Source organism: Pristis pectinata, chromosome 7 (assembly GCF_009764475.1).
Source record: "Pristis pectinata isolate sPriPec2 chromosome 7, sPriPec2.1.pri, whole genome shotgun sequence".
Classification (NCBI taxonomy): Eukaryota; Metazoa; Chordata; class Chondrichthyes; order Rhinopristiformes; family Pristidae; genus Pristis; species Pristis pectinata.
In genome coordinates, this window is record NC_067411.1 from 32,051,118 (window position 1) to 32,071,424 (window position 20,307).

General features: G+C 40.8%; 1 protein-coding gene across 1 annotated transcript in view; it reads right to left on the minus strand.

Moving 5' to 3' along the window:
• LOC127572815 (uncharacterized protein KIAA2026) overlaps window positions 1-19,853 on the minus strand; it is a 61,157-nt gene extending 41,304 nt beyond the window's left edge. Inside the window, exons 1-2 of the mRNA XM_052020460.1 lie at window positions 18,926-19,853; window positions 1,956-2,144 (exon numbers count right to left, since the gene is read on the minus strand). Of these exons, the coding sequence (XP_051876420.1) occupies window positions 1,956-2,144; window positions 18,926-19,743 (1,007 nt within the window). The 5' untranslated portion in view covers window positions 19,744-19,853. The remainder of the gene's footprint in view (window positions 1-1,955; window positions 2,145-18,925) is intronic.
• Between the last annotated feature and the right edge of the window lie 454 nt (window positions 19,854-20,307).

Sequence of the window (20,307 nt, forward strand, 5' to 3'; positions counted from 1 at the left end):
ACACTATGCTGTTCTTGGGTTTGTTGTTTCCGATTTCTTTAGGAAGAGGAGTCACTTATCAACTGTATTTGCATTGTTTGACAAAGCAAGGAATGTTCATCTCCTTTTGTAGAGCTAGGTGCTAGCAGGTACTACAGGCCTCCTGCACAATCTGGCATAGATATGTAGGTCCTACTACACTTAGATTCAACAGCCAGGGAACACATTACTGAAAACAATGTGTGAATCAATAGTGGAGATGGGTTCTTACAAGTACCCAAATACCAGTAGGAAGAAAATGAGTCACAATAGATAACATTCACCCAATACTGCTCTCCAAGTTTCTTCCATGACCTCCAACTCACTATTACAATGAAAAAACCCTTAATGTCCATGTCACAGGCAATATTTGATTATGCCAGAACAGCAAGAAATATCAAGCACTGTAAGATGAAGGCTACTCACCCCCAATACATCACCTCGCCCTGTTCTACCCTTACCATCCAACCCTATTAAATGGATACAAAATACTTGCCTGCTTGATAATGCACTGGAAAGTACATTAGTGTGCAAAGTATATTATTAGTTTTCCTGGGTGCCCAATTCTCACCTTATTTCAGCATCTGACACAAGAAAATGCAAGATCTCCTTTCCAATTGAGGTATTGGGGTACTGCTAGGGTCATAAAACCATATCCCAGTTAGAGTTCATGCCCTCAGAACTGAGGGTGAAAACTTCATTGGGTAATATATGTGTTTTAACCTGCAGAATGCCTTTTGAGATCAGTTGCACAGGCTCCCCACACCCCACCAAAAATCGTCCCCATTAAGGATATGGAGGATTACTGAAATAGTTCATGACCTCAAACTTGAAACTTAACAGAATAAGCAATAAATTTCATTAACAAATGCACAAGATAACATACAATGTTAGTCTTTTGCTTGTTCCATGTGGACTAAAGAAAAATGAAGTCACAATCCAATCATTGGTGGACAAGTCAATTGCAAATGCTGTATCACAGCACAAGCGGGCAGAGCACCCCTTTATCCCAACTGCTACATGGGACTTTAAGAAATACAAAGATTTTGGAAAGGGTGCAAAAGCAATCCACCAAAACAACTTCAGGGATGAGGTACCTATAGTGAATAAGCTGGAGCCATTCTCCTTGAAAAAGAGATTGCAGGGAAATCCAATGGAAATGTTTAAAACCAGGAAGGGTACCGACAGAAGAGACAGAAAGAGTTTCCATTGGCAGAGAAATAAAGAACAAGGATATATAGATTTAAGATATTAAGAGCTCTGGCAGGTGTAGTGTAAGAGGCAAACTCAGTTGTAACACTTAAAAGCGAGCTTGATTATCACCCAAAAGGAAGAATTAAGGCCTAAAGGGAGCAGACACAGGACTAGAACTAGATCAATTGATCTCATACAGCCTATACAGACCTGACTGGTTAAACAGCCTCTTTCCCTGAAATAGATTGTTAACCAACACATTATTTGATGTATTGTACTTTACTTCCTAATATAACGTATAATTATACAAAAACTGTGATCAATTTGATGCACTTTTCTAATCAACGATGAATACCAGGTGGGAATTGTACAGATGATTAAAATTAAATGTCGAGTAATTGAAAAACAGATAAATATAGAGTGCCCAGACCAAATAGGAAAGATAACTCAATTACTGGAAAAATGAAGTTAGGATTTACTGTTGGTTGCTATTGAGGAAGAGAATTTTATTTTACAAAAGTTAATAATAAGTATTTGAAAAGGACTACAAGAAGACAGAAACAAAAGAGACTGACATTCAAAGCATTCGTTATTTTGTTAGCACCAGCAGAGAGGCGATAGATTAAATGGCTTTCCTCTACGTTATCATTTCTAGGAAATAATCATCAATGTTATTTATTAGAACAAAACATTTTATTTCTGTTCAAATAGAAATGCTGGTATAGTCTTGAATAACACCTCACCTCTTTTCTTCCCTTGCTCGCTGCTGTTCTTCTTGTCTCAAAGCCTGAATCATTATGGACTCTGTAACGCCTGTAGACATGCCTCCCAAACTGCGTGGCATGGAACGTCGACGAGTGGCTCCTCGCTCCTCTTCCAAACCATAACGGCCTTTTGACGTAACTGCGATGGTTGTCTTTTCTCTTAGTGGTCTTGTATGTATAAAAGAAACAATAATCAATGACAACAAAAATAGTAATGCAAGGTTTACTGAAGCTGAATAATGGACAAAGTCTTCCAACAAGGATTATTTAACACATTGATACCAAATGCAGTAAGGGTGGGAAGATACATTCCAAAACCTTTTAATGTTTAAATAATGTTCAATAAATTGCTTTGCATTGCTCCGATGTAACTGCCTACAACAAACATCCTGCAGCAACTAAAATTTCAACAAGCTTTAGAGCTATATTATAAAACACAAGTCTTGTGTCATTACTCGAAGAGTGAAAGAATATTGAAGCACATATCCAAAATATTTATTAAATCATATCTTAGGTGCTTCCATCTTTAGGCACATATTGTGGCTAGAGTATACTTTTGGTTACAGGAGGCTAGAGTACATTTAATAAAAATAAAATTATATATTGTATAGCAAGAGAGAAAGCATTATATGCCAGGTACATTACAGGCAGTTTGAAAAGGTATGTTTGTTAAATTAAGCAAAATGAATCATACAAAAATCAAAAAGTCATTTTGCACCTTTACAGAAGATCTACAAGTCCCCAGTCTGGCCTGTACATATTTCTGGACCCAGCAACTAGTTCACTCTGAAATACCAGCAGCGTGCACCGGTAGCAAGTAATATTGACAGCACGGAGTGTGACGAAATGACCATCTCCAACGGAGAGTCCAATCACGCACCTTTGATATTCAACGGCATCATCACCAGTCCCACACTATCAACATCCTGTGGGTCACCATTAACCAGAATCTCAACCAGACCAATCACAAATAATGTGGTTACAAGAGCAGTTCAGAAGCTGAGTATCCTGCAAGTAACTCACTTTCTGCTACATCAAAGCCTTGCACAAGCCAGAAATATGATAGAATACTTTCCACTTACCTGGATGGGTGTAACTCCATTATTTATCAAATCAAGGCACCATACATTAAAAGCAGCCAACTTAACTGGCATCAGGTCCTCCACCCCTAACATTAACTCCTTCCACCAAAATAAATCCTGGCTATTATATATACCATCTACAAAATTCACTAGTAAATTCCTTGGACAGCATTTCCCAAACCCCTGAACTCTACTGCCTCAAAAGAACAAAGGCAGTTTCAAGGTTCATTTTAGTGGTGCACAAAGAGAAAAACCATTTCCACAAGACGACTTCATAATGAGCTATCATGCCCGGTTCGTTATTTGTACTGGCTGGCAAATCTTTACAGCAATGAACATATTTGTCACAGTTATATAAAAATCTATTCCAGGCATTACAATCATCCTACCAGAACTTAATGCTAATATTGTGGAATCTACCTATAATGAAATATCAAGATTCTGCAAATTAGTAATAAAGATGCTTTCAAAACATTGTGTTTTATTGCATATGACTGCTAATATAATCCCAAGTACTAGACAATTGAAATACGTGGATGAAAAGTCCAACTATTTTCACACCTAATTGCTCTTCATTTTTAAATTCAGTGTGCATGTTTTTTTAATCCTTTTTCTGTCAACTTATCAGGATTAGGGTTGTCATTATGATGACAAAAGAATGGAATATATTACTATAATCAGGATAAAAAAATCCCAGATCAAATATAACACAGCATGAACCTCCTTGGACAATGTCAAGTGACCAAAAAAATGCTTGCAGTGCCTTTGCAAATACAGCAAATCAATATTCCTGCTTCCAAAATGAGGAAACCCAAAGCATCAGCACAGAGGAAAACTAATAACCTTGGGAAGAAAAATTATGAGTATTGAGTAAAAATGTTGGAAATTAGATCATGTAGCTCCACACAACTTAATTTCAACACGCAATCAACTGCAGAGGAAAATTGTGAAATTATTTTGATTTCCACAAATATACAATTCTCCTCCAGAGGAACCTAGACATGTCCCATCGTATCCAGTGGTGTGTAACACATGTCATAGTCTCACCTCAATAATTCTGGTTCACAAATGCATAGGCATTCACAGTAATTGAAACACCTACTATAGGTCATAGAGTCGTATAGCACGGAAACAGGTCTTTGATCCGCTACATCCATGCCGCCTGTTGTATCTATCCGAACTAATCCCATTTTCCCCACATTAGGTTCATAGCCTTCTATGGCTTGACAATTCAAGTACTTCTCTAAATGTTTCTTAAAAGCCTATGAGTATCTGCCTCTACCATGAGAAAAAGATTTTTACTATCTACCCTATCTATTCCCCTCAATTTTTATATACTTCTATCAGATCACCCTCGGCCTTCTTCAGTCCAGGGAAGACAAACCTAGCCTACCCAGTCATAAGTGAATTACTCCAATCCAAGCAACATATTGGTGAATCTCCTCTGCATTCTCTCCAAGACAAGTAGCCACTGTATTTCTGTGGCTAGTCCAGTTAACTTTGTGATCAATGGTGACCCTAGGATGAATGACAAGGATAGGTGGTTAGACTCTCTCTTGTTGAAGAGTGTCATTGCTGTGTGCTTTTGTGGCACAAATGTGACATGCAATTTATTACCCTATGCCTGGTGTTCAACACCACATTGCTTAAACTGGCTGAATTTATGCAAACTAGAGAAAACATAGACGTAGACAATAAACATGGAAAGCCTCTCAGAAGTCTGTGATATGTGCTGTGTCAAAATACTCTGCCTGATGAAAAAACAAATTTAAAAATTGACATTTTTCTCATAAATAGAGAAAGGCAGATTAAATTTAACAGGAAATTAGGTAGCATATTAAGCTGTATGAATTGTTGTGGTAAGTTGTAAAGAAGAAAGATGAAGCGAGTGGACAAAACCAACACAGATATGAGCTCCATATGGAGAACTACAAGGTCAATGTTAGATCTGAGAAAGCTACATTGGAATATTCTCCTAATGCCTGCAGATGAGAAGCTAGGGAGTATACATGCACACTAATTATTCAGTCAAGTGAACAAAAAAAAATATCAGAAGTAGGCTGGAAAGTGAGGAAGTTTGTTTTGATTGCACAGATGTGGAGCACTCTTGAGCACCAAATTTCAGGATAAAAAATACTGGCCTTGGTAGGAATGCAGCCTAGATTAAAAATACTAAAGATTATAGAGTTAAAGCAAAGGACTGGTGATACAAAATTCATAAATATTTGCCTTAGGAGGTAAAGAAAATATTTAAAACACTTACAGAAGCACTACTTTCTCCGATGGGCAATTGAGAAGGTCATAATCTTTCAATTACAGCGACCACTTTGGAGTACAATCAGGAAGCTCTTTATCACACAAAGGGTAGGAAAATATGGGAATTTCCTCCCCTCCCCCCCCCCCAAAGGCTAATGAAGATGGGCAATTGTAATTTTCAAAACTGATAATATACTGGGGAGATCAAATGAATAGAATAAAAGACACTTGAATTGAGTTCATGTGCAGACCTTCTTGAATGGTAAAGCTCATACACATTGATGAATGCCTATTTCCTGCTGTTCCTTTGAAATTAGTTTGCTAATAACAATATATAATGAAAAAAGGTTAAAGGAAAGATAGAAGATAAACATGAAGCTCACCCCCTGCCACCCTCCACCACTCTAATTACTGTCTGATAAGCATCAAATGCCATTAACTTGGAAGTTTCTCAACATCTGGTACTGAGCCTTTCAAAATGACCTGTGCAATAAACATCCATGACCTTTTTACATAGAGCATTTCAGGTTCTGACAAATCTGAGTAAAAGAAAAATCCTCTGGATCATTTGACAATAAATTTAAATCCATGATTTATTTAGTAATTTTAACTAGTATTGATTAAGAATGAACATGTTTCACAGATGCTTTTCTTCTGCATTTTATATATTCCAATGCTCATGAATGATGGTTCACCCAGAAAACATCTAAGCCAATCAAATCAGCTGGATTCTAGATTTACTCTGGTCTATAAATTAATTTATTTTTGTTTCAAATGGGATACAAGTTAGGATAAAAAGTTGCTCTACTTTTTGATTAAATAGCCTGGAAATTCTTACACCACATGATACTGATGACTTGTACAAATCCTCTTTAAGTTATTGAACTTTTAGGAAGGAATATTGGTAAGGAGGAATATCTCTTTAGCACCACACTTGAATTAGTTTACATTTATAACATGTGTTTTGTTTCACATATTTATTCCAACTAGCCAATTAATCCAGCTGCTAACATGTGCAGAAAATGTAAACAATATATTTTATAGCTCTGGGATTATGGAGTCTGCTGCTGTAGATCATTTTGGTATTTGCATTCCAATCAATCTGATGCTGACTCCATTAAAAAATTGCTCAACATGAAACCGTTTCAAGACCAATAGAGAACTAATAATAACTTAACAAGCTATTTATAAATAGACTTGAAGAGAAAGTAATACATGGCCATTTCCCTACAGAGGGTTATTTAATAAAATATTACATTAAAGTAAAATTATAATGTTTCATAAGTTTTCAAACTCCTTAACCTCTAAAATATGAACATGCTCATAAGTATTCAGCCTCATCCAAAACATCCAAAAATCAGAAACCAGGGATGTTGTTGCAAGTAGGGCAGCATTTTCCTCATAATCAACCCAACCACAATTCTACAGCCAGCCAAAACTACATCATTATTTTATTTTCTGTCTCACAGATTACTCAAGATAGCCCAATATTGCAGTAATTTATTTTATTAATGCACAATAGACAGACAAGCTACAACAAAGGCTAAACCATCTGTCACACATGAAACAGATGCAAACCTAATGGTTGAAAAGAGAAAGTGGTTAAAAAGTGAGGAGATAATGGTTAAGGAATGCTTCTTTCATTTAACTTCAAACTGACTACAAAAGCCACTGCCAGGAATCATACTGTTGGACAACTTTATAAGTCTGTGCGTTTGTTTCTTGTGTGTCCAATAAGAAATGGTGCCCTATTTTTAAGACATTTTTAAATGTTTCATTGATTCCCAAGTGAAAGAATCAAAACTTTTAAGTAACTCAGACAGAAAATAAGCAACAAATGTCTAGGGCAGCTGGAATTATTTACATTTGATGTCACTTGAGAAGAATACTGCAAGGAAAGAAGCCATTTGGCCCATCAAATTTCTGTCAACACTTTCACAGACAAATCTGGATAGAGGCACTCGTTGCATTTACTTTCTATCACAGAACCCTTATATGCACATTTATCCAGTTTTCTTGAATGTGACCACTGAATTTGTAGCTACTACCCTCAGCCAGTGCAATCTAAACCATTTGGGTGCCAACCACCCAAAAAACAAACATAATTCACTTGATTATCAATTATTTTAAATATAAATGACCTATCAGCTCATCAATATAAATTCTCGGTAATTTTAAACGCTTCACTCTAATCTTCCCTTTTGCCTTTTCTGCTCAAAGAACAAAACCAGTTTCTTTATTTCAACCAAGTATCCATCATTTTTCAATAGAGAGACAAATCTATTAAACCTCAACCACTATCTTCAAATCTCACATTCCTTCGAAAAGTGTGGTGCTAACAAATTAATTTATTCAGTTTCAGTCTTCTTTATGGTGTGAAGTTGCCCGAGGAAAATCAGTAGTGTGGAGAGTCTAGCTAATCCCTGATGGGGTGCCACAAATTGTCACATGAAAATTGCAAGTCAGGTTTTCAAGCATAATATGCAGATAAAATAATCAAATCATCAGCTTCTAGTCAAAAATTCATACAGCATGGAAAACAGTCCCTCAGCACAGTGTCCATTGCCAACCACCAAATGCCTATCTAATCCCAAGTTTCCACACTCAGCCTCCAGCCTTCCATGCCATGATACCTCAGGTGCTCATCTAAACACATCTTAAATGTTGTGAGCATACCTGTCTTCACCATCCTATCAGGCAGTCGGTTCTAGGTTTCAAGGTAAACATGGTCTTTCCAGCCTCTCCTCATAGCTGAATTGCTCCATCCTGGTAAATCTGCTCTAACCCTTTCCAGCGCAATCACATCCATCCCATAGTGTTGTGACCAGAACTACTCACAATACTTCAGCTGTGGCCCAACTAATATTTTATATCGTTGAAACATAACCTCCCTGCACTTGTATCCTAACTAATGAAGACAATAACCCTGTGTGCCTTCTTCACCACCCTATCTACCTGAGCTGATGCCTTCCAGGGTCTTTGAACATGTATATCAACATCCATCTATTCCTTAGTGCTTCCTAGGGTTCCATGACACCATTCTGTGTTATTCCTAGGGTGAGACACAACGAATGGTAAATGAATAGTTTGAAATTGGCATGCTAAGTTATGGAAAGCCAATGAAGATAGGGGTCATGAATAACCCATATTTACAATCAGAATACAATACAAACCGAAGTAGTTTTTGAAATTTAGTCAGGAACAGAAACACAGGACAGCTGTGTTTGGCTAAATCTGAAATTTAAAAAAATCACAAAAATTCATCCACAAAACTCTCTGCCTCTTTCTTCCTTAAAGCTAATAACCTGACCTCCTTGCATGACTTGGCATCAAATTTTATTTGATAAGATGCTTCAAAGCAGGTTGGGATATTTTGCATTTTATGATGGAAGATCTTCCTTTAAGTAGAGACAGTACAAGAAAGAAATACAACTGTAAGATTTGTATATATTAAAATTAACTTGTAGATGACAAAATCCATATAGAGAATCTAAATTTAAGGCTCAGAACTGAAATAGAAGCAGTATTAGACTATTTGGCCCATCGAGCTCCTGCACCATCCAAGAAAACCATGGTTAATTCTCTCCCTCAACCACCACTTTCCTGACCTATTTCTAAATACTCAATTCCTTCAATATCCTGAAATCTAGCGCTTGTTTTGAACAAAATCAATGACAGCATGTCCATGGTCCTCTTGGTTAGAGAACTGCAAAAATTCACCACCCTTTGAAGAAATTTCTCCTCATTTCAGTTCTAAACAGTCCACACCTTATTTTAAAGAATGATGGAGAGAGATGATCCTGGCACATTAGCTGAGGTACTTCTAGAGGTTGACCTGTGGCAAAACAGAGTCACTCCAAACCACCCGAGATTTGTGATGGGAATAAGCAGAAGTGAATAATATCCTTGAGTGTTAGCAATGCACAACAGTTAATCTAATTGAACAAGATAACAAGAAAGCTGAAGGTAAATCCACCAGAGATGAGAAAGTTATAAGCATATAGCTCACTAGATCAGGAGTTGGAAACTTGCTCTATACTCATAGCTTTCACTCACAAGATCACAAGACAAGGGAGCAGAAGCAGGCCATTCGGCCCATCGAGTCTGCTCCAAGGAAAGGGAAATAGAAATGAGAAATGGGGAATGGGGGAAGAAGAAGAAGAAAAAAAAAAACTATTCTAATCCCAATTACCGGCCTTATCCCCATATCCCTTGATATCCTGACTATTTAGATATCTATCTATCTCCTCCTTGAATGCCCCCACTGATCTGGCTTCCACTGCTGTACGTGGCAAGGAGTTCCACAAATTCACCACCCTCTGGCTAATTGACCACTCATTGACTGAGCTAAAATATATTCATTTGTCAGCAAGTTCTTCAGGAGCAAGTGAGACAAGACAGATAGATAATAGGGATAGATGGCAACGGGTGGAATTGCAAAAGAAAGGAACCCAGTAAGAAGCTGCCAGCTCAAAAGCCATTCTTTTGCTACATAACTATGACACAAAAATTGATAATGTTGTTGAGAGCAAAGACAATGGTCTTCCGTTGGCAAAAATGGACAGAGCAATGGCAAATGGAATTTAATTCTGGCAAATGCGAGGTGACATACTTTAGGAGGACAAATAAAGATAGGACATACACAATGAATGGTAGAGTCCTGGGAGTATTAAAGAACAGAGAGATTTTAGTATACAAGTCCAAGGATCTGCGAAGGCAGCAGCAGAGGTAGGCAAGATGGTGAAGAAGGCTTACAGGATACTAGCCTTCATTAGTCAGGGCATATAAGGCAAGAGCAGAGAGGTTTTGATACAGATTTATAAAACATTGGTTAAGTCACAGCTGGAGAACTGGTCATCACATTATAGGAAGGACGTGATTGCATTAGAGAGGGAGCAGAGAAGATTCACTGGGATATCGCCTGGGATGCAGTGTTTCATTCATGAAGACTGGATAGGCTGGGATTGTTTTCCTTGTTGTGGAGGAAGCTGGGGGGGGGGGGGGGGGGGTGCAGGCAGGAAGGGGACACAGATTGAGGTATACAAAATTACTAGATGCACAGATAGGATATATAGCAGGAAACTCTTTCCCATAATAGAGGTATCAAGAAAAGAGGGGCATTGGTTTATAAGGCATCTGAGGAAGGTTTTTTTTTTAAAAACACAGATGATAGATGGAATCTGGAACACGTTGCTTGAATGGTTGGTGGAAACAGGTACTCTTACAATGTTTAAGAAGTAACTAGACATGCAGTTGAATTACCAAGGCATAGAAGGTTATGCACAAAGTACTGGTAATTGGTATTAGTGTACATGGTTAATTGAATGCCAGCATGGACACGGTGAGCAGAAGGGCCGATTCCTGTGCTGCATGACTATGAACACATTTCCTTGAAAGAAGATATTTTATGGAATTAGAATAATGTCCCCATTCCTCTCATGTAATAAGTTTAAAAATCAGAAATATTGTTTCTTTCCAAAGATGCCGTTTGACCTGCTGTGTTTTTCCTGCATTTTGTTTCTTGGATTTCCAGCATCTACAGTATTTTACTTTCAAGTAAAGTGTTGGCTTTCCATACAAGCACTCTATTGAACAAATTATCATTTTAAGGAAAAGTTCACAGAGATTAGGAATGTAAGGAATTAAGTCACCATTCACAAGAGCAAAGTAGTTTTCCTACATTATCTATTCTTATGTCCTCAACACGGAATCTGTCAAAACTGCAAGCACACTCAGCTATATCATTTACAATGAATTGCAAACAATTAAAGTGGAACCTACAAAACATTCTACATAGTAAGTTAACTGGCTGTAATGCCGGAAGTGGAAATACAAACCCTGGTCAGAATCCAATCAAGAAAATATTAGATCAAAACGAAATCCAGCTTTTAAAACGGTCTAATTCTCAACAAGCTGAAATTAATCCTTACTTGGTGTCATGCAAAGTTTAAAACCCAGCATTACATTTGCCCTTACATTAATAGTTGCTATTAAACATTCTGGAAATAACTGTCTCCACTAAATAAAACCACAAAATTATTAATTAGTTGAGTGATTAATCAGGTTGTAATTTTGGAAGAAAATGCGTTCAGGTGATATTATTAACAGCAGAAAAAAAAGATGGATTCTTCATAGATAGAGACATGAAACACTGACATCACATCCAATTACTTTCAAAACAATTAAACACAAATAATTATTTTTATAGAGTCAGAGCTGTACAGCATGGAAACAGGCCCTTCGGCCCGACTCATCCATGCAGACAAGATGCCCAATTACACTAATCCCATTTCCTGCATTTGGTCAATATCCCTCTATTTCCTTCCTATCTATGTATCTGTCCAAATGCTTTTTAAACATTATGATTGTACCTGCCTCTACCACCTCCTCTAGCAGCTTGTTCCATATACCCATCACCTTCTGTATGAAAAACTTGCCCCTCAGATCCCTTTTAAATCTTTCACCTCTCAACCTTAAGTCTATGTCCTCTAGTTTTAGCTTCCCCTACCCTTGGAAAAGACTGACCATCCAACCTATCTACGGCCCTTATAATTTTATAAACTTCTATAAGGTCACCCTTCAGCCTCCTGTGCTCCAATAAGAACCATCCCAGCCTATCCAATCTCTCCTTCTAACTAAAGCCCTCCATTCCAGGCAAAATCTGGTGAAGCTCTCGTGCACTCTTTCTCGCACTCTCCAATAGAGTGCCAACCAGAACTGCACACAATGTTGCAAGGATGGCCTAATCGATGTCATGTACAACAACAACACGATGTCCCAACTCTTATAGTCAATGCCCCTGCCTATGAAGGCAAGCAAGCTAAATGCCTTCTTCACTATGTTATCCACCCATGTCACTATTTTCGGGGAGCTATGAACTTGTACCTCAAGGTCCTTCTGTACATCAGTGGCTTCTAGAGTCACTGCATTTATAGTACATGTCCAGTCAGTATTAGACGACCCAAAATGCATTTGTCTGGATTAAATACCATCTGCCACCACTCCACTCAACTTTCCAACTGATCAATGCCCCTCTGCTTCCTACAAAACCATCTACAACTCCACCAATCTTCCTGTCATAAGCAAACTTACTTATCAGACATTCTCTTCGTGACAAACATAAAGGTCCTAGCACCAATCTCTGCAGTATACCACTGATTACAAACTTCCAGTCAGAAAAACAACCCTCCACCACTGTCCTCTGCCTCCTATCACCCAAGCCAAGTTTGGATCCAGTTTGCCAAAACACCTTGATCCCATGTGCCCCAACTTTCTGGACCAACCTACCATGCAGGACCTTGTCAAAACCCTTGCTAAAGGCCATGTATCCCATGTCTACCACCTTGCCTTCACCAATTCTTTTAGTAGCCTCTCAAAAAACTTATACAGGTTTGTGAGGCAGGATTTCCCATGCACAAAACCATGCTGACACTCTCAATCAGTCCCTGCCTTTCCAAGTGAACATAAATACCATTCATAAGAACTTTTTTCCAATAGTTTCCCTTCTACTGATGTAAGGCTCACAGACCTGTAGTTTCCTGGTTTATCACTACCACCCTTCTTGAATATGGGAACAACACCAGCTACTCTCCAGTCTTCCAATACCTCACCCACAGCTGAAGATGACACAAAAATCTCCCTAAGGGTCCCAGCAGTCTCCACCCTTGCTTCCCTTAACACCCTGAGGTAGATTTAATTCAAGAACTATTAAGACTGTAGAAATCTCATACATATCATTATAGAGGAAAATGGTTACCTATCACAAAAGATTGTTGTAGTTGAGGATTAAAACTATAAATTAGGATGAGACTTTGCATATCAAAAATAACCATCCTACCAAGGTTGCAAATTAAATCATGACTTCTGAAAGTTGAAGAAGTGTAATTAAATGCTAGTGAAACTTTTTCTCTCTATATTACAATTTTGAACACATGTAAATATAGATACCAGCATTTCAGTTTTCAACTTTCATCAATGACACCATAATTATGCCTCAGCACTCATTATCATTATGGATTAGAAAGTACCTTCATCATATGACAATGTATGGCTTTCAATACTTGTGCTAGCTTCCTAATGACTCAAATTTTTAACCTTCATGCAGAACTTCATTAATGTTTCGTATAATTAAGGGCCCAAATTCGATGTCTCCCTCATTCTGTCTCTTATGATCATAGTCAGTTAAAAAAAAGGCAACAAGTTACAGGGCAGCAGTGGAGTAGCTGTGGGGAAAGCAGATGTTAAGCATACAAGCAAAGACAGAAATCCATTGATTGATGAGCATAGTGGGACTAATGTTCTGAGGTGCATCTATTTCAATGCAAGGAGTATTGTAGGAAAGGCAGATGAATTTAGAGCATGGATCAGCACATGGAACTATGATGTTGTAGCCATCAGTGAGATTTGGTTGCAAGGAAGGCAGCTCAATGTTCCGTGGTTCCGACGTTTTAGACATGATAGAGAGGGAGGTATTAAAGGGGGAGGGGTGGCATTACTCATGGCAGTGGTCAGAGAGGACACACTGGAGGGCTCATCTACTGAGGCAATATGGGTGGAACTGAGAAATAAAAAAGGGATGACCACATTAATGGGACTATACTACAGACTGCCCAATAGTCAGCGGAACTTAGAGGAACAAATTTGTAGATAGCAGACAATTGCAAGAAATATAAGGTTGTGATAGCAGGGATTTTAATATTCCATATATTGCCTGGGACTCCGATACTGTAAAGTGATTGGATGGGATAGAGTTTGTCAAATGTGTTCAGAAAAGTTTCCTTAATCAATATCTAGAGGTCCCAACTAAAGAGAGCATGATATTGGATCTCCTCTTAGGGAACAAGACAGGGCAGGTGACACAAGTGTTTGTCGGGGAACACTTTGGATCTAGTGACCACAATTCCATTAGTTTCAAGATAATAAAGGAGAAGGATAGGACTGGTCCTCAGGTTGATATTCTAAATTGGAGGAAGGCCGATTGGAGGAGGGATCTGGCAGGCGTGCATTGGGATAGGCTGTTTTCTGCCAAAGAGATACTTGGTTAAGTGGGAAGTTTTCAAAAGTCAAATATTGAGAGTACAGAATCTGTATGTTCCTGTCAGAATAAAAGGCAAGGCCAACAGATTTAGGGAACCTTTGTTATCGAGGGATATTGAGGCCCTGCTAAAGATAAAGAAGGTGGTGCATATCAGGTATAGGCAGTTAGGATCAAATGAGGCACTTGAGGAGTACAAGATATACAGGAGAACACTTAAGAGAGAAATCAGGAGGGCAAAAAGAGGACATGAGATTGCTCTGGCAGACAAGGTGAAAGAGAATCCCAAGGGTTTCTATTGTTATATTAAGAGCTAAAGGGTAGCAAGGGACAAAATTGGTCCTCTTGAAGATCAGTGGGGTCATCTATGCATGGAGCTGAAAGAGATGGGGGAGATCTTAAATGAATTTTTTGCATCTGTATTTACTCTGAGACAGACAGAAACCATAAAACTGAGGTAAAAGAGTAGTGAGGTCAAGGACCATATCCTGATTACAGGCTGGCTGTCTTGAGGCAAATTAAGTTAGATAAATCCCCAGGGCCTGACAAGATGTCCCCTCGGACCCTGTGGGAGGCTAGTGCAGAAATTTCAGGGACCCTGGCTGAGATACTTAAAACGTCCTTAGCCACGGGTGAGTTGCCGGAGGATTGGAGGATAGCTAATGTTACGTTGTTCAAGAAAGGCTTTCAGAATAAGCCGGGAAATTATAGGCCACTGAGCCTGAAGACGGTCGTGGGTAAATTATTGGAAGGTACTCTGAGGGACAAGATATACAAATATTTGGATAGACAGGGCCTGATTAGGGATAGGCAACAAGGCTTTGCGCGTGGTAGGTCACATCTAACCAATCTTATAGAGTTTTTCGAGGAGGTTACCAAGGTTGATGAAGGAAAGGTGGTGGGCGTTGTCTAATGTACTTTAGCAAGGCCTTTGACAAAGACCCACATAGGAGGCTGGTCCAGAAGGTTAAGTCACTTGGCATTCAGGATGAAGTAGTCAATTAGATTCAACATTGGCTTAGCGAGAGAAGCCAGAGAGTGGTAGAAGCTGGTTGTCTCTCCAACTGGAGCCCTGTGACAAGTGGTGTGCCGCAGGGATCGGCACTGAATCCTTTGTTTACCATCCATATTAATGATTTAGATGATAATGTGGTAAACTGGATCAGCAAATTTGCAGATGACACCAAGATTGGGGGCGCAGTGGACAGCAAGGAAGACTATCAAAGCTTGCAGCACAATCTTGACCAGCTAAGAAAATGGGCTGAAAAATGGCAGATGGAATTTAATGCAGACAAGTGTGAGGTGTTGCACTTTGGGAGGACAAACCAGGATAAGACTTACACAGTGAATGGTAGGGCTCTGACGTGTGCAGTAGAACAAAGGGACCTGGGAATACAGATCCATAATTCCTTGAAAGTGGCATCACAGGTAGATAGGGTCGTAAAGAGAACTTTTGGCACATTGGCCTTCATAAATCAGAGAACTGAGTACAGGAGTTGGGAAGTTATGTTGAAATTGTACAAGGCATTGGTGAGGCTGAATTTAGAGTATTGTGTGCAGTTCTGGTCACCTACCTTCAGGAAAGATATCAATAAGCTTGAAAGAGTGCAGAGAAAATTTACAAGGATGTTGCCAGGACTTGAGGACCTGAGTTATAGGGAAAGGTTGAATAAGTTAGGACTTCATTCCCTGGAGCGCAGGAGAATGATGGGAGATCTTATAGAAGTATACAAAATTATGAGGGGTATAAATAGGGTGAATGCATGCAGGCTTTTTCCCCTCAGGTTGATTGAGACCAGAACCAGAGGTCACAGGTTCAGGGTGAAAGGTGAAATATTTAAGGGGAATCTGAGGGGCAACTTCTTCACTCAAAGGGTGGTGCGAGTGTGGAACGAGCTGCCAGCGTAAGTGGTAGACGCGGGTTCATTTGTAACACTTGAGAAGTTTGGATAGGTACATGGATGGGAGGGGTTTGGAGGGATATGGTCCGGGTGCAGGTAGATGACACTAGGCAGATCAGGTCGGCATGGACTAGATGGGCTGAAGGGCCCGTTTCTGTGCTGTAGTGCTCCAGAACTCTATAAGTAGGATTCCACGTCTGTAGGGCATTTAAGGTGGAGGTGGAGCAAACAGCTTTATAGTATTTGAGTAGAGAGCAATGTGCACAAATTTCAGATTAGGACAGGAAATATATTTCTTCCATTTCTTGAGCAACCTTCACTGGCCTACGAAGTGTAAACACAAAGAAGGACCACTTCTTTGATGTTGATGTTGAGAGCATGCTGTTATGCCTATTATTCAATGTCAACTGGCAGCAATACTGTTAACTCAAGGGAATGAGTGGTAGAAATTTTGCAGAAATTGTTTTTAAATACATATTGGGATGAATATTCCCACCTTTTCTCTATTTCTTGCTTCTTAGACTGAGGACAATAACTTTGAGGTATAATTTCATAGATAAAGAGGTGACTTATTATTAGTAAGCCTAGACAGCAAGTAATTTGGCCACACAATGCATCCCAGGTAGATCAAATGGAGACCTGGTCTGCCCAAAAATCTTCAATGGTTGTCTCCAAACAAAAACAAATGTGAGAAGCAATATTGATATGTCTCTTCCTATTTCAAATTACCAAGATCAAATCATATTCATTTGCCCACAGTTTTCCCGCAGCCTAACAAATTTTATATTATATGCAACTAATTAGCTCACCAATTCACCACAGATTGAGAATGCATTGTATTTGATTTGAGATGAAACAGTTGAAGAAAATGAACACAAGGACTAGAACAGATGGAAACAAAAAAAAAGCTTCCCAAAACTTCAGATGGAACCAAATTTGAAAGTGGGTCCAAACAATGGGAAGTGGCAAAGCAATTGAAATGAGAAACGGCAGATAGGAAATGTATAGAGGGAATATAAATTAAATGGTCAAAGTATAGGCAGCAGGGCCAGACAATGTCAAAATGTGAACAAAATGATGGATTGGCCATTGAAACTTTTTTTTGCAGGGTGTGGCAGTCCAGAAAAGTTAAATGAAAGACTCTTCAAACCCCCAAAACTAACACTGGGCAATACCTACATATTACAAAGATATAATACCATTAGGGAAGGAGGGAAAGAGAAACCACATTGGAGTCTTGTTTCTACTCTGAAGAATTCTAGGGGTGTTATTAGTCAAGATTTTTTGAAACAAACAGCCATTGAGTTCAAACTAAGGAACTCAGGTTCAATCTTGGAAAACAGAAGGTATCCACAGTTTATATCAAAACACTTCATACACAGAGAACAGTGAATGTGCAAAACACAGTTCTAATGGCAGGTTCAGCAGAGACACAGTGGGAAATAAATTAGTTTTAGATTTTAGGACCAATATCTTTTTTCAAATTTCCCCCTTCATCACAGCATAGGTTGTTTAGCCCATCAATTCTGTGCTTGCTCTTTGTCAAGCAATCCACCAGTCCAACTCCCTCCTCTTTTCCCCACAAATTTCTCTTTCAAACAGTCATCCAAATTCCATTTGAAATTCACAATTGAATCTGCACCAAGCACACTTTCAGGCTGTGCACTTCAGACCATAATTACTCACTGCTTAATAAATCGTTTTCCTCACAACATCCCTAGATCTTTTGCTAGCCACTTTTAATGTTTTATACTCCCTACAATGTACTGTATTAGTCAGTGCCGCTTCACAGTTGCATATTTATAAAGCAATTAAACCAATTACTCTTAAAAGTTTCTGAGGACCGTAATCTGATTTACGTTAGGACCAATTGACCAATGAAGACAGAACAATAACAGGTGAAAAAAACTGAGTTGAATATGGAGAACTGAATATAATAATGAAAATCAAGTCGGTCAAAAATTACAAGCTACCTACACGATGGAAATAAGAAACAAACTACGTTTAAACAAGTTACCCTAAGCGTGCAAGGAAAGGCTGAAACAAAATTACTCCTTTACTTAGATTACAAGTTGAAAACAGCCAATGGGATAAATATCCACCTGTCAAATTTTCGGTGAACATCTGGAAGTTCCCTCGGAAAGGAAAGGGATGACAAATAAAAAAGGTCCCATAACACTAAAGTGGGACAAGGCTTCGAAAGGGAAAACGTCCTTACGTAAATCTTTGTGAAAGACAGCCTGTTGCTCCATGCTGAAATATTAGACCGACCATTTTTGAATTTTGCATTAAAAGTTTTTTTTACGAAAACACACAGTAGACGCAAGTCAAGGTCTGCATTAAAATGCAGGGATGGCGCGGTGAAATAAAGGAAGAGAGAACACAAAATAGGGGCGGAAGAAGAAAAAGTAACTGGTACGGCGTACCGGTAAAATTGACCGACGCTATGTTTGCGTCACCAATAATAAACTTGAATTACTTTAATCCCTGAAAGGACATGGGGAAAAACTGCAATTAATTTCAGGCGGGTTGAGATGAATGTCACTGACTTTTTAAACAACAACAAAAAAATACTTTTGCAACCAAATTGTTGCTTCGATTGGCCATTTCATAATTATCCTGGGTACAATTTCACGTGCTCCCGCTACAAAGCCCAGCAACGTTGCAAGAGCTCACCTTGACAACAACGTCAACTTCTGCTCCAACATCATCTCCAACTTCTGAGCCTGTCTGGAGAGCCAGTGATCCACGCCGTGGAAGCGGTAGCAGTTCTCCAGCATCAGCCGAAAGTCGGCCACGAAGTCCGTGATGCCGCCGTACTGGTTGTTGTCGAATTTCTCTTCCATCTTGCGGAACCAAACGGGCTGCTGCTGCTGACAGCTGCCCTCGGGCTCGCCAGGCTGCACGAAGGGCGCCGTCAGGGTCTTGTGCTTGTCCAGCAGAAACTCGCTGAGGATCCTGCGGCCCTGCTGCACCTCGTAGCTCGGGTCCTCTGTCTCCGCCTCGCCATCACTCTCGCTGTCGGCGCGCCCGGGCGACTCAGCCGCCTTGCACCTGCCGCCGGCTTCGGCCGCCGCTCGGGGCCGGCTACCGGCCGGCGGGGAGCGCCGCCTGTTGCCGCCGTTGGTTTTGCAGAGCCTGTGGCTGGCCGAGCGGGTCCTGGGCCCGGTGGCCTCGGCCCTCTCCTGCAGCGACTCGTCGTCGTGCGCTGCGCCGGGGACCACCGGCTGGTGCTGGTCGCCGCCGTCTGGGCCTCCCGCCTCGTCGTTGGGCGCGCACTCGGAGGCCGAGGTCGGCCGCCCCGGACTCGGGCTAGCTGCCGCGCCGGCGCCGCTCCGTTCTTCCCCCGCGGGCCGCGGCCTCTTGCTTCTCCTCCGGGCCACCGGGCTCAGCTCGTTCTCCTCGGCCGAGCTGTCGTTCTTCCGTCGCCGCAGCGCCGCCGCCGCCACGGACTCGCTGCCGCCTCCTTCACCTGCCGCCGCCGCCTCTTCCATCCTGCTCCAGGCCGCAGGCTCCGCAGAGTCGCCCTGAAGCCGGGCCGGGGAGGAGGAAGGGGGCGGGGGCTGGTGGTGGATGAAGACCCCTGGGGCTCGGGCCGGAGCCGGGCCTCGACTCCCCTCTTGTCGTCGCCCTCGGTGAAGCGAGCCGGGAAGCTGCTGGCGACGCGGCGCCGCTACCTCCGCCGGCTCGGCCTACGGCCCTCGGCTCCGTTATCGGGCTCCCTCCAGCGCTGGCTTCGGCCCTCGCTCTTTCCCTCCCACCCCTTCCCTGCCCCGATTGGACGGCGCCGCCTGATTGACAGCGGGCGGCGAGCGCCTCGCCGTGCGCCATTGGCCGGGCCGGCCCTCGCGAGAGGAAGGCCGGCGTCGCGCGGGGAGGAGCAGCGAGAAGATGCTCGGTCCGAGGATGGACCCTGGCGTTGCAAAATAAATGAACGTGTAGGACGACTCTGAAATGGATGTTGCCGCGGTGGATAGCAAACACTAGTTGCATTCATTGAAGGTTGGTTGCCAGGTCCAGGAACAAATAAATGCTGCTTGTTCTGGTCATGACTTGCT